At 40.9% G+C, this 15,404-nt stretch overlaps 1 protein-coding gene across 2 annotated transcripts in view; it reads right to left on the reverse strand.

Annotated features, from left to right (window-relative positions):
* Positions 1-15,404, reverse strand: part of NUP155 (nucleoporin 155) — a 73,913-nt gene that overhangs the window by 12,154 nt on the left and 46,355 nt on the right. For both annotated transcript variants that reach the window (XM_031666116.1, XM_031666117.1), the window contains 5 exons: positions 14,672-14,769; positions 9,193-9,323; positions 5,624-5,815; positions 4,135-4,273; positions 2,300-2,435 (listed from right to left, as the gene is read on the reverse strand). In XM_031666116.1, the coding sequence (XP_031521976.1) occupies positions 2,300-2,435; positions 4,135-4,273; positions 5,624-5,815; positions 9,193-9,323; positions 14,672-14,769 (696 nt within the window). The remainder of the gene's footprint in view (positions 1-2,299; positions 2,436-4,134; positions 4,274-5,623; positions 5,816-9,192; positions 9,324-14,671; positions 14,770-15,404) is intronic.

Here is a 15,404-nt window from a genome sequence, read left to right on the forward strand (position 1 = left end):
CAAAAAACAAAACCCCCCAAAAACAAAACAAACAACAAAAAAAGAAAGCCATTGATTTACCTTACCTAATTTAAGTATATACAAGGATTTCAAGACTATTTGGCAGAATATATGTACATATTTGGCATTTAAAGTAACAGAAACCATATACTTTTTCAGTAAGTTTGAGAAGCGTTTGGTTAAACATAAAAGGGTAAAGTCATTAAATATAGTAATAAAAAAATATGTTTTCGCCAGATGTGGTGGCTGACACCTGTAATCTCAGCACTTTGGGAGGCTGAGAAGGAAGGATTGCTTGAGCCCAGGAGTTAAAGACCAGCCTGGGCTTATAGTGAGGCCCTGTCTCTACAGAAATTAAAGAGATAAAAAAAATTAGCCGAGTGTGGTGACATGTGCCTGTAGTCCCAGCTACTCAGGAGGCTGAGGTGGGAAGATCACTGGATCACTTGAGCCCAAAAGGTCAAGGCTACAGTGAGCTATGATGCTGCCACTGAACTCCAGCCCAGGAGACAGAGGGAGGCTTTGTCTCAAAAACAAAAACAAAACAAAACAAAACACCCTCCATATATATATGTTATAGAAAGGTTATATATATTTCTTTTTTTTTTCCGAGACAGAGCCTTGCTCTGACACCCAGGCTGGAGTTCTGTGGTGCAATCTCAGCTCACTGCAACCTCTGCCTCCTGGATTCAAGCAATTCTCCTGCCTCAGCCTCCCAAGTTGCCAGGATCACAGGTGTGCACCACCATGCCTGGCTAATTTTTGTATTTTTAGTAGAGACAGGGTTTCACTATGATGGTCAGGCTGGTCTCAAACTCCTAACCTCATGATCTGCCCACCTCAGCCTCCCAAAGTGCTGGGATTACAGTTGTGAGCCACTGTGCCCGGCCTATATTTCTTTTAAGGACATACATTTCTCTTTTAACAGTCTCAACAAATTTGGGAATACATAAAAATTATCCTTTAAAATGAAATACTAGGCCAGATCACGCCTGTAATCCCAGAACTTTGGGAGGCCAAGGTGGGCAGATCATCTGAGGTCAGGAGTAAGAGACCAGCCTGCCCAACATGGAGAAACCCTCTCTATACTAAAAACACAAAAAACTTAGCTGGGCGTGGTGGCGTTTGCCTGTAATCCCAGCTACCAGGGAGACTGAGGGAGGAGAATCGCCTAAATCCAGGAGGTGGAGGTTGCAGTGAGCTGAGATTGTGCCACTGCACTCTATCCTAGGCAACAAGAGTGAAAATTCTGTCTCAAAAAAAATAAATACATGAATAAAATAAAATGAAATACTAATCATCATCCAGAACCAAAAAATTGGAGAAAAAAAATAGCTAGTTTTGTTTTCAAACAAGTAATCCCATTTAAAAACACATTAGTAAGTCTCAGAAGAATCACAGAGGTAAGTTAAAAAACACTCATAAGCATTTAAGAATTCTCATCAGAATACATTTTACTTCTAGGTTAAGAATTATAACCTATGAGCAGGGCGCGGTGGCTCACGCCCATAATCCCAACACTTCGGCAGGCTGAGGCAGGTGGATCACTTGAGGTCAGGAGTTTGAAACAAGCATGGCCAACATTGTGAAACCCTGTCTCCACTAAAAATACAAAAACTAGCCGGGCATGGTGGTGTGTGCCTGTAATCCCAGCTACTCAGAAGACTGAGGCCGGAAAATCGCTTGAACCCAGGAGGAGGAGGTTGCAGTGAGCTAAGATCGTGCCACTATACCCCAGCCCGGGTGACTCAAAAAAAAAAAAAAAAAAAAAGTTATAACCTATAACCTTAACCTATTAATATTCAGGCCTTTGATAAAACAAGAAGTCACTTTCAAGTAAAAGCAAAAGGATAATTCAGTATTATAAGGGTTACACTTGAAATATTATTTCCCTAATATTGTCAATTAAACCTTTACACAAGGAGGCCAGACACGGTGGCTGATGGCTGTAATCCTAGCACTCTGCAAGACTGAGGTGGGTGGATCAATTGAGGTTAGGAGTTGAAGACCAGCCTGGTCAAAATGGTGAAACCCTGTCTCTACTAAAAATACAAAATTAGCCAGGCATGGTGGTGCGCACCTGTAATCCCAGCTACATGGGAGGCTGAGGCACGAGAATACCTTGAACTTGGGAGTCAGAGGTTGCAGTGAGCCAAGATCACACCACTGCACCCCAGCCCAGATGACAGGGCAAGACTCTGTCTCAAAAAATATATATAAATCAAAAAACAAAAAACTTTACGCAAAAAAAAAGTCTGTATCCATAAATATGACAATCTGCTAAGGTAACGGAATGCACCTTTCTTGGAAGGCCTGAAGTCCAACTATATCTTCTTCTGGTTCTCCATGTTTATAGAAATGAAGTCCAAGACCTTGAGGATCTTTTTTCTCTGCAGCCGTAAGAGAAAGTTCCACCACACCCTCATAAAATCTCACTGATGGGAAAGAAAAGAATGAAGGCCTATGACTTACTACTAAGTTGGATACATTTTTCCTTAGCTGGCACATAAAAATAATGGTCAAGGTTATGTCTCTACTGTACAATAGTTACCCTGCTAACATAAAATATTTCTGATAGGTCTTCAGAAGAAAAAAGTCTTAACATGCCTAAAAGGCATCTGTTAAATACATTTCTTCATTGGGGGCCGGGTGTGTAATCCCAGCACTTTGCGAGGCTGAGGCGGGCAGATCACGAGGTCAGGAGCTCGAGACCAGGCTGACCAACATGGTGAAACCCCGCCTCTACTAAAAATACAAAAATTAGCCGGGCGTGGTGGCACATGCCTGTAATCCCAGCTACTCAAAAGGCTGAGGCAGGAGAATCACTTGAACCGGGGAGGCAGAGGTTGCAGTGAGCCGAGATTGCACCACTGCACTCCAGCCTGGGCGACACAGTGAGACTCTGTCTCAAAAAAAAAAAACAAAAAAAAACCACCAAAAACAAAAAACAAAAACTTATATATATTTCTTCATTGGAAAAAAAAAGATCATATTTCAAACAACAAAAAGGAAAGTTTTAGTTCCCTACAGGAGGGGGGAAAAATACCTTGAGATTAAATATAATATCTGTGCAAACAGAGCCTTTACATTATCTTAGATTTGATTTAAAGTAATTTTTTAAAAAGTAAGCAGATTATACCTTAAAACTCAAAAAATTTTAAATACCTGAAAAATAAATGTAATCCAGAGCAATCTAAAACATAACAGTAATTGAAATGGACAAGAACTGAAATTCTAATGCTAAAAAGTTACATATTTCAGCCAGGCGCAGTGGCTCACGTCTGTAATCCTAGCACTTTGAGAGGCTGAGATGGGTGTATCACCTGAGGTCAGGAGTTCTAGACCAGCTGGGCCAACATGGTGAAACCCTATCTCTACTAAAAATACAAAAATTAGCTGGGTATTGGCTGGGCGCGGTGGCTCACGCCTGTAATCCCAGCACTTTGGGAGGCTGAGGTGGGCGGATCATGAGGTCAGGAGATCGAGACCATCCTGGCTAACACGGTGAAACCCTATCTCTACTAAAAATACAAAAAACTAGCCAGGCATGGTGGCAGGCACCTGTAGTCCCAGCTACTTGGGAGGCTAAGGCAGGAGAATGGCGTGAACCTGGGAGGCAGAGCTTGCAGTGAGCTGAGATCATGCCACTGCACTTCAGCCTCGGTGACAGAGAGAGACTCCATCTCAAAAAAAAAAAAAAAAGTAAAAAATAAATAAATAAATAAAAATTAACTGGGCATGGTGGCGCATGCCTGTAATCCCAGCTACCAGGGAGGCTGAGGCAGGAGAATTGTTGCAACCTGGGAGGCGGAGGCTGCAGGGAGCTGAGATCGTGCCACTGTACTCCAGCCTGGCTGACAGAGAGAGACTCCATCTCAAAAAACAAACAAACAAACAAACAAAACTTATACATTTCAAAAGATAAAAAGACCATTACAGCTTCTGCAGGTCAGTGTAGTCATCAGATATTGCAACACAATGATACGACATTCCTATGTCCTTTCACTCGGCCTCTGATGTTGAAAGAAGATTTGCGTCTGGAAAGTGGCTTTTCATCATTAGCTCGCTTCATTCATACACTATCATTTATCTTCTGAGTTGAGTAAAAGATACAAGAAACATTTTATTTCTCACCTTGTCTATACTGAGCACAAACATTGGAAAGGTCCACTTGATTGCTAATTTTTTGATATTCCTTTAATGATTCCCTTAACATTCTTTCTTTTTCAGTCTTATTTTGAACTTGTCGGGAACGCTGGAGAAGCTCATTTGCCTAGAAGAGGAGATAACAAGAACTTAAAAATATATAAAACCAAGCAGACAGATGATGCTGTCAACTAAGTTTTAGTCTATGTCTAAATTTATATATGATTATTACCATTAAAAATGAAAACAACTCTACAAACTTACTTCTTAATTTTAGGCAGAAAAGTTTTTGACCAAAAATTCCTAGCTATTCTTAATTCCTCTCACAAATATGTTAAGCAAGAGAGCTTTTGTCTGGTAATTATCTTGCCTAGTCAATACATTATTGGGCAGCAGGCAGTCCATGCGACACTCATTTATTTATTTTTTCCACCTGTAGGAAAGGATCAATAAAAACGCCCCCATTAACTATAATTCACCAAAAGATTTACTTGAAGTTTTAGTACTTTTCCTTAACTTCTAAGGAGATAAATTATTCCCTAAATTTTCTTAATTTGTAAATTTAGTGATTTTTCTTAATTTCTCACCTTTGACTTTTTAATATGGCCTAAAAACACTATCAAAGATTCTTTATGGGCCAGGAGCAGAGGCTCATGTCTATAATCCCAACACTTTGCAAGGCCGAGGCAGGCGGAGGTCAGGAGTTCAAGACCACCCTAGACAACATGGTGAAACCATGTCTCTACCAAAAATATAAAAAATTAGCCAGGTGTGGTGGTGCACACCTGTAATCCCAGCTATTTGGGAGGCCGAGGCAGGAGAATCACTTGAACCTGGGAGGTAGAGGTTGCAGTGAGCTGAGATGGTGCCACTGCACTCCAGCCTGGGCGACAGGGCAAGACTCTGTCTTATAAAAAAAAAAATAAATAAATAAAAATATATAAAAAAAATAGAAGATTCCTCATGAAAAACTTAAAGGAGGGCCGGGCATAGCGGCTCACACTTATAATCCCAGCACTATGGGAGGCTGAGGCAGGAGGATCCGCTTGAAGCCAAGAGTTCAAGACTAGCCTGTACAACAAATCGGAACATGTCTCTATGAAAAAGAAAAAATTTGGCTGGGTGCAGTGCTGCACACCTGTAGTCCCCAGCTACGTGAGAGGACTGCTTGAGTCTAGGACTTAGACACTGCTGTGAGCTATGATCACAGCACTGCACTACAGCCTAAGCAACAGAGTGAAAACCTGTGTCAAATAAATAAACAAAAATATTTTTAAAAAGAAAAGCTAAGCTTAAAAGAGTATACACAGGTTTTAAGAAGCCACATATTCCAACCACTTTCTTAGATGAGGATCCTGAGGCTAGGAGAGGTTAAGAGATCTAACTGACTGAGGTCCTATATTAAGTGAAACAAGATGGTTCATCATACATGATACCTCTTATAACTAACAATGAAATAGATAATAAAGTATCATACCTTGGAACAAATGGCATCATCAGTGCTATACAGAAGTGGGCAGATATCCTGCAAATGTAAACTAATGCCATCAACAGCGGCATTATCTCTGATGTAGCAGTTGATAAGAGAAGCAATTAATGCCCCTGTGAGTTCTTTGTCCCTGATTACAAGATCTTTAAAGGTTGTGATCTTCAGCTGCTCTTGAAGTTCCTAGGAGCATAAAACTTTTCTATCACAATTATAAAAATACCATATTACTAAACATAATGAAATTATTGTAATAACTTAAAATAACCTAAACATTGATAGACTCTGTAATTGAAAAGTGAAAATATACTAATTAGTAGAAACAAATTTTTGCAAACTTACATAAAATCATACAGAGTTGGAAAAGAACGTACAGTAGATCTAGTCCAAAACTCTCACTTTCCAAATGAGAAAAGTAAAGCTTAAGTAGAGCCAAAACTAGAGCCAGATCTCCTCGCTTTGGTTATAAAATGGAAAAAACAATCACTTGGCTACATTTGAAAATCTTGGGCTTACATTTTACTTCTTCCTAAAACTGTTAGAATTCCATTATTCTAGACCTTATAATATTGGAGTTTAATCTGTATTGTGAACAAATGTGCTTGTCCAAATGAAGCTCTAAAGTATTGATTTATACTATAGTAAAAGATTCTGTTAGTGATGTGACTGCTATCTCTTTTTCCTAAATTCAAGGAAATATCGAAACTGTGTTAAAATTCTTGAACAAATCTTTACTTTGCATTCATTGAGCACACAATTGGTGATGTAAGGAAGAGAGCTTTGAAGATGGATCACAAAAACATACCCAGGATAAAAACCTACCTACAATATATTTATCACTCAATAAAACTCAAAATTATTCTACTTGGTATGAAAACGCTAACAGTTTCATAATTAAATATATTAGCTTGGATGGGTGCAGCACACCAACATGGCACAAGTATACATATGTAACAAACCTGCACGTTATGCACATGTACCCTACAACTTAAAGTATAATAATAATAAATAAATTAAAAAAATATATATATATATATAAGCTTGAATTTTTAAAAAGAAAAAACAGTATCTATTCATTGGACACTAGTAGAAAGAATTAGGAGATTGCCTTCTAACGTTGAAAAATGGTACACAAGAGTCAAAAATTAAGCGTTTCGGAGTAATGAAATATCCATATAGGACAGGAAAATTTTTTTTTTTACAGAATTGCAGCTAGTAACTGGGGAAGGAATCACAGATTTAAAATATCCTTTTGGCCGGGCACAGTGGCTCTTGCCTGTAATCCCAGCACTTTGATAGGCCAAGGTGGCTGGATGACCTGAGGTCGGGAGTTCAACACCAGCCTGGCCAACATGGTGAAACCCTGTCTCTACTAAAAATACAAAAATCAGTCAGGCATGGTGGCACATGCCTGTAGTCCCAGCTACTCGGGAAGCTGAGGCAGGATAATTGCTTATACCCAGGAGGTGGAGGTTGCAGTGATCTGAGATCGCTCCACAGCACTCCAGCCTGGGTGACAGAACGAGACACTGTCTCAAAAAAATAAAAAATGAACAAATAAATATTCCCCTTTTGTAATCCTAAATGAAATAATAAATTCCAGCAATGATTATCAATGGATGATTAAAGTCTGATGGAGAATTCCACAATGGCAGTATTAGGCTTACTACTTGAATCCAGCAATCCATCTCAGTATCACTAAAAGGACAATGAAACCTTTTGTGTCTTCTAACAGTCTGATGAACAAACCACTACCTATGAAGTATTCTATTCTTCCTCAAAAAAGGAGCTGAACCGAATCAAGCCTATATAATAAACTTTCATTTTATAGAAAATGCAGGAGATAGAGGAAGAAATTCACTACGAAGAGGGTTAAAAAAAAAAAGCCTTAGAATGTCCTTACAATGCTGGACATGCTACTGGATTGATGATTGGATTTCTACAAGGCAACAGCAAGGAAAAGAAAAAGAAGGAAAGACTGCTTCAGATTGAAACAGATGAAAGATAAACAATAAATTCCACGAGCAAACCAACTAAACTGTTTAGATCCTGATTTGAATGAACCAATCTGTAAAAAGACATTTTTCAGACAGATTTTGCTATCAAATATTGATAGTTAATATTGGTAACTATCCAACCTAGGAGATACGGTGAAAACCCATCTCTACCAAAAAAAAAAAAACCAAAATATAGCTAGGCATAGTGGTGTGTGCCTATAGTACCAGCTACTCCGGAGGCTAAAGTAGGAGGATCACTGGAGCCCAGGGAGGTCAAGGGTGCAGTGAGTTGTGATCGTGCTACTGCACTCCAGACAGAGCAAGACACTGTCTCAAGAAAAACTGGTAACTGTGATAATGACATTGTTGTTATTTAAGGAACTATTTTTTTTAAGAAACACAATATCTTGAAAATGCTGAATGAGTCAAATGTATGTGGGAGTTACACTTTTTGCTCTACTTCTGTATACGTTCAGAAATGCTCACAAATAAAAGGTAGGAATAAATTTCCTCTATATATTCTAACAGCAGTTGCCGGGCATGGTAGGTCACGCCTGTAATCCTAGCATTTTGGGACGCCGAGGCGGGTGGATTACCTGAGCTCAGGAGTTTGAGATCAGCCTGGGTGACACGGTGAAACCCAGTCTCTACTAAAATACAAAAAATTAGCTGGGCATGGGTGGCGTGCACCTGTAACCCCAGCTACTTGGGAGGCTGAGGCAGGAGAATTGCCAGAACCCGGGAGGTGGAGGTTGCAGTGAGCCGAGATCGTACAACTGCACTTTGGCCTGGGCGACAGAGTGAGACTCCATCTCTAAAATAACAACAACAACAAAAATACATACATAAAATGAAGTAGGAGTGGTTTGTGTGTGTGTGTGAGATAGAGACAGGGTTCACTCTGTCACCCAGGCTAGGACGCAGTGGCACAATCACAGCTAACTGGTGCCTCAACCTCCCAGGCTCAAGTGCTCCTCCCATTTCAGCTTCCCAAGTAGCTGGGACTACAGGCATGTGCCACCACACGACTAATTTATTTTTTATTTTTAGTAGAGATGGGTCCTGACATCTTGTCCAGGATAGTGCTGAACTCCTAGGCTTAAGTGATCCTCCTGCCTCAGCCTCCCAAAGTGCTGGGATCGCAGGCGTGAGGCACGGTGCCCAGTCAAGAGTATTTAATTTAGGTTGTTGGGTCCTTTGAAATTATATGCAAAAGTCTGTGTGTCCACGTTGATGTGCATTTCTTTAAGGGTAGTGAGAGATAGCTTTTATCAGATTCTCAGAAGAACCTGTAGCTCAAATAAAGGTTATAGTCCACTGTTTTAAAAAATATGTTTTGTAAAGTATGATTTCATTCACATAACCACAAGTAAAAACTTGTGGCTTTGAAAAAAATAGGTCCCCCAAGTTAGTAAGCTTTTGTGCAATCTTCCTGTAACATACTAACTTGATTATTAACGTAAATGCTTCCCAAAATAATCTCCTCCAAAGCCAAAATACTCATCCAAAAAAATCCAAACATAGTATTAATGGTACAATCATAAAAAAATAAAAAAAACTTACCTTCTGAAGTTCTGCCACAATGACAGTGAATTGATGTTCACAAAGAAGTTTCCATAAAGCCAGAGCCTGATATGATTTTCGAACCAGCTGCTGAATTGCCTGAAGTGAAATCTTTTCACTTAGTTGAGCCTCTAATGAGAAAACAAAACTAATAAATTATTATAAAATAACATAGGTTAAGATGCTTTATTTAAAATAAAAACCATAGTTAAGGTTGAAATCCCCATTGTTTTCCTCCCAGCCCCCATTAGAGGCAACTATGATAATCAGTAGTATTTATGTTTTTATCTTCTCTCTGTGTCTGTATATACATATGCTTCTGTGTTTGTGTAGATAAACATAAACCATGAAAATATTGCTGCATGGCCGGGCAGAGGCTCATGCCTGTACTCCCAGCACTTTGGGAGGCCGAGGCAGGTGGATCACGTGGTCAGGAGATCGAGACCATCCTGGCTAACATGGTGAAACCCCGTCTCTACTAAAAATATAAATAATTAGCCGGGGAGGATGGCGGGCGCCTGCAGTCCCATCTACTTGGGAGGCTGAGGCAGGAGAATGGCGTGAACCCGGGAGGCGGAGCTTGCAGTGAGCCGAGACTGCGCCACTGCACTCCAGCCTGGGCAACAGAGCAAGACTTCATCTCAAAAAAAAAAAAAATTGCTGTATTTTTAACAAATACACCATTGCTTTTTCTACTCAGTTATATGTTCGCAGGCTATCTACACTGATAAATATAAATCTAGTACATTTATTTTCACTACTGAGTGTTCCATCATGTAAGTATACCACAATTTGGCCCATTTTTCACTTGGAGGACATTACACTGTTTCTAGTATTTTGAAAATAAAACAATGATGCAATAAATATTCTTAAAGAACATCTCCTAGAAAGCACAGTAAAGTTAGTCTAGGACTGAGTTTCTCAAACCCTAGATCAACATGCACTGGCGAGTCATGAAATCAGTTTAGTCAGTGATGATAGCTTTTCGCTCACCCCTCAAAATATAGAAAGTGGAAAAGAATTCAAAAAAGAAAGAAATATCAAAGTATAAAACAAGTAGAAATACTTCAGGAAAATCTATTTTAGTTTGTATGTATGCTTTTAAACATCTGAGTCATAATGTAAGATATATTTCTTTTCTTTTTTCCCCTGAGATGGAGTCTTGCTCTGTTGTCCAGGCTGCAGTGCAGTGGTACAATCTCAGCTCACTGCAACCTCTGCCTCCTGGGTTGAAGTGATTCACCTGCCTCAGCTTCCCGAGCAGCTGAGATTACAGGCACCCACCACCACGCCCACCTAATTTTGGTATTTTTTTGTAGAGACAGGGTTTCACCATGTTGGCCAGGCTGGTTTCAAACTCCTGACCTCAAATGATCTGCCTGCCTTGGCCTCCCAAAGTGCTAGGATTAAAGGCGTGAGCCGCTACACCTGGCCATGTAAGATATATTTCTTACTGTGGGAAAAAGTTTGAAAAAAACTCCTTTAAGGATATATACCTAGAAGTGAAACTATCAGCTTTCAGAATATATGTTTAGCTTTTACCAGATATGATCAAACTGCTCTCCAAAGCAGTTGTTTCGGTATAAACTGCCAGCAATTCAAATGCTCCTATTTGTACAAATCCTCACCAATGTTTAGTAATGCAATCTCAAAGCCATACTGAAATATCATTAGCCACTCAGAAAAAAAATTTGCAAAATGGTGGCTGGGCACAGTGGCTCATGGCTGGTAATCCCAGCACTTTGGAAAGCCGAGGTGGGCGGATCACTTGAGGTCATGAGTTTGAGACCAGCTTGGCCAACATGGCAGAACCCCACCTCCACTAAAAATCCAAAAATTAGCCAGGTGTGGTGGCACATGCCTGTAATCCCACTTACTCAGGTGGCTGAGCCACGATTATTGCTTGAACGCAGGAGGTGGAGGTTGCAGTGAGCCAAGATGGCACCACTGTACTCCAGCCTGGGCAACAGAGCAAGACACTGTCTCGAAACAAAACAAAACAGAACAGAACAGAAACAAAATTGGAGGAGAGGCAAACAATTTCAACATTTTTTAAAAAAGAGAAAAAATTTAAGGCTGGGCACAGTGGCTCACGCCTGTAATCCCAGCACTTTGGGAGGCCGAGGCGGGCGGATCACAAGGTCAGTGTATCAAGACCATCCTGGCTAAAAGAGTAAAACCCTGTCACTACTAAAAATACAAAAAATTAGCTGGGTGTGGTGGCAGGCGCCTGTAGTCCCAGCTACTTGGGAGGCTGAGGCAGGAGAATGGCGTGAACCTGGGAGGCGGAGCCTGGGCGACAGAGACTCCATCTCAAAAAAAAGAAAAGAGAGAGAAAAAATTTAAAAGACAGTAAAAAAGAATTTACAAAATGATGAATGGAAACCTAGGGTCCTGAGTAGGGAAGAAAGTAGCTTGGGATAAAAGTAAATGGTTGAGTGTTGAGAAAGTTCTATTGGCCAGGCGTGGTGGCTCACGTAAGTAATCGCAGCATTTTGGGAGGCCGAGTTGGGCGGATCACCTGAGGTCATGAGTTCAAGACCGGCCTGGCCAAAGTGGCAAAACCCCGTCTCTACTAAAAACACAAAAATCAGATAGGCATGGTGGCACATGCCCGTGATCCCAGCTACTTGAGAGGCTGAGGCAGGAGAATCGCTTGAACCTGGGAAACAGAGGTTGCGGTGAGCCAAGATTGCGCCACTGCACTCCAGCCTCGGTGAAGAAGCGAGACTCCGTCTCAAAACAAACAAACAAACCAGAAAGTTCTATCACGGCCAGAAAAAGTAACGCTAACCCTAACAATGGAAGGCAAAAGAACTTAAAAAAAATTAAATGGCACAAAAAGTTCATGCAATAACTTATTATTCTTCTAACTTGTATCTGGAATAACTGAAGATTATGAGAACTTTTCAGTTGCCTTATTCTTTCCTTGTTACTAGTTATAATTGATAAAAAGCACAACGAAATATTTGACTCATATTTTTAGCTCTATAAAAAGGCATATTACTAATCATTAGGGAAACGTAAATCGAAATCCCAATGAGATGCCATTCCATGTTCATTAGGATGGCTATATATAAAAGGACAGAAAAATGACAAATGTTGGCAAAGATGTGAAGAAATTGGGACCTTTGTGCATTGCTACTAGAAGTATAAAATGCTGTAGCTGGCCAGGCGCAGTGGCTCACACCTGTAATCCTAGCACTTTGGGAGGCCGAGGTGGGTGGATCACCTGAGGTCAGGAGTTCAAGACCAGCCTGGCCAACATGGTGAAACCCTCTCTATACTAAAAATACAAAAATTAGCTGGGTGTGGTAGCCTGTAACCGCAGCTACTCGGGAGGCTGAGGCAGAATTGCTTGAACCTGGGAGGTGGAGGTTGCAGTGAGCCAAGATCGCACCATTGCACTCCAGCCTGGGCGACAAGAGTGAAACTCCGTATCAAAAAGAAATAAAGATAAACATAAACATAAAATGCAGTAGCTGCTATGAAACAGTATGGCAGTTCATCAAAAAATTAGTAATAGAATTACTATATGATATAGCAATTCCACTTCTGGGTATATACCCAAAAGAACTGAAAGCAGAGACTTTAATTCCTATTTGTTCACCCATGTTAATGGCAGCATTGTTCACAATAGCCAAAAAACGGAAGTAACTCAGCATCCATCAACAAATGAATGGATAAAGGAAGTGTAGTATGTGTGCACATATGCACATACACACAATAGAAATTACTCAATCTTAAAAAGGAAGGAAGTTCTGACACATGTTACAACATGGACGAACCTTGAGGACAGTAAGCTAAGTGACATAAGCCTGTCACAAAATGAAAAGCTTGGTTTCATTCTAATAGGGTACCCAAAGTGGTAAAATTCAGAGACAGAAAGTAGATTGGTGGTTGCCAGAGACCTGGGATAGGGGAAAAAAATTGGGGGTTATTATTTCATGGGGACAGAGTGACTTTTGGTGTTTTTTATTTTGTTTTTTAAGACAGAGTCTTGTTCTTGTTGCCCAGGCCAGAGTGCAATGGCACAAATTCAGCTCATTGCAACCTCCACCTGCTGGGTTCAAGCGATTCTCCTGCCTCAGCCTCCAGAGTAGCTGAGATTACAGGAGCCTGACACCACGCCTGGCTGATTTTTGTATTTTTGATAGTGACGGGGTTTCACCATGTTGGCCAGGCTGGTCTTGAACTCCGGACCTCTGGTGATCCACCTGCCATGGCCTCCCAAAGTGCTGGGATTACAGGCGAGAGCCACCGTGCCCAGCCCAGAGTGACATTTTGGGGAAGATGACAAAAGTTCTGGAGATGGATATTGGTAATGGGGACATAAAATCAATATCCTGAATGCCACTGAACTGTACACTTAAAAATAGTAAAAACAGGCCAGGCGCAGTGGCTTATGCCTGTAATCCCAGCACTTTGGGAGGCTGAGGCGGGCGGATCACGAGGTCAGGAGATTGAGATCATCCTGCTTAACACGGTGAAACCCCGTCTCTACTAAAAAATACAAAAAAAAAAAAAAAAAAAAAAATTAGCCGAGCGTGGTGGTAGGCACCTGTAGTCCCAGCTACTCAGAAGGCTGAGGCAGGAGAATGGAGTGAACCTGGGAGGCAGAGCTTGCAGTAAGCCAAGATTGCGCCACTGCACTCCAACCTGGGCGACAGAGTGAGACTCTGTCTCAAAAAAAAAAAAAAAATTAAAGTGGGGCCGGGTGCAGTGGCTCACATCTGTAATCCTAGCACTTTGGGAGGCCAAGGTGGGTGGATCACCAGAGGTTGGAAGTTTGAGACCAGCCTGACCAACATGGAGAAACCCCATCCCTACTGAAAATACAAAATTAGCCCAGTGTGGTGGCACATGCCTCTAATCCCAGCTACTCGGGGGGCTGAGGCAGAAGAATTGCTTGAACCCGGAAGCGGAGGTTGCAGTGAGCCAAGATCGCGCCATTGCACTCCAGCGTGGGAAGCAAGAGTGAAATTCTACCTCAAAAACATAAATAAAAAAAAAGTAACAATGGTAAATTTTATGGTATATACATATTTCACCACAATAAAAAAAAATTGTAATGAAATAGGTGTGTATCATGTTTTCTGGTGCAGGAAGGAACAAAAATGTATATGCTAAAAGAGGGAAATATACAACATCCATATTATCCTACTTTCTCAATCACACTTTTTTTATTTTTATTTTTGAGGCGGGGTCTCACTCTGTCACCCAGGCTGGAGTGCAATGGCATGATCTCAGCTCACTGAAACCTCTGCCCCCAGGAACAGGTGATTCTCCCAACTCGGCCTTCCAAAGTGGTGGTATTACAGGTGTGAGCCACCACCCCAGACCCAATTACACTGATATTTTAATTACAAATATTTGTGTACAAAGTACATTTTACCAAGAAAAGTCCACTGTTTTCTATTCAAGTAATAAAATTTTACTGAGGTCATGTACGCTTAACTGATGAGAAGCAGTAATTTACCATGAAACTTCCTCTGAAGCTCCTGTTGCATTTGCTGGGGATTTCCGTTTTCAGGACGCATGAATCCTATCAGCCTCTGCTGCACTTTAGCAGTAGTACTGAAACAGAAATTGCAGAATGTGTGTGTTTACAACAGCTTTATTGAGATATAACACATACTTACACAGTACAATTCAAACATTTAATATGTATAATTTTTAAAAATAATTCATAAGGTAGGGCAACCATCACCAGAAGGGCTGGTTGCCCCCCCAAAAAAAAGAGAAAAAAAATTGACAAATAAGAAAGAATTCTTGGCCGGGCGCAGTGGCTCAAGCCTGTAATCCCAGCACTTTGGGAGGCCAAGACGGGCGGATCACAAGGTCAGGAGATCGAGACCATCCTGGCTAACACGGTGAAACCCCGTCTCTGCTAAAAAAATACAAAAAACTAGCCGGGCGAGGTTGTGGGCGCCTGTAGTCCCAGCTACTCGGGAGGCTGAGGCAGGAGAATGGTGTAAACCCGGGAGGCGGAGCTTGCAGTGAGCCGAGATGCGGTCACTGCACTCCAGCCTGGGCGACAGAGTGAGACTCCGTCTCAAAAAAAAAAAAAAAAGAAAGAATTCTTGGAATTAAAAATTTGATGGCCAAAAAAATTTATGAGACAGACTAAACAGATGCTACTTAAAATGACTGAGATTAAATCAATTAAATGACTGAGAACATCAGCTATAAATTTTCCTAATCTGTAGAAA

Source organism: Papio anubis, chromosome 5 (assembly GCF_008728515.1).
Source record: "Papio anubis isolate 15944 chromosome 5, Panubis1.0, whole genome shotgun sequence".
Taxonomy (NCBI): domain Eukaryota; kingdom Metazoa; phylum Chordata; class Mammalia; order Primates; family Cercopithecidae; genus Papio; species Papio anubis.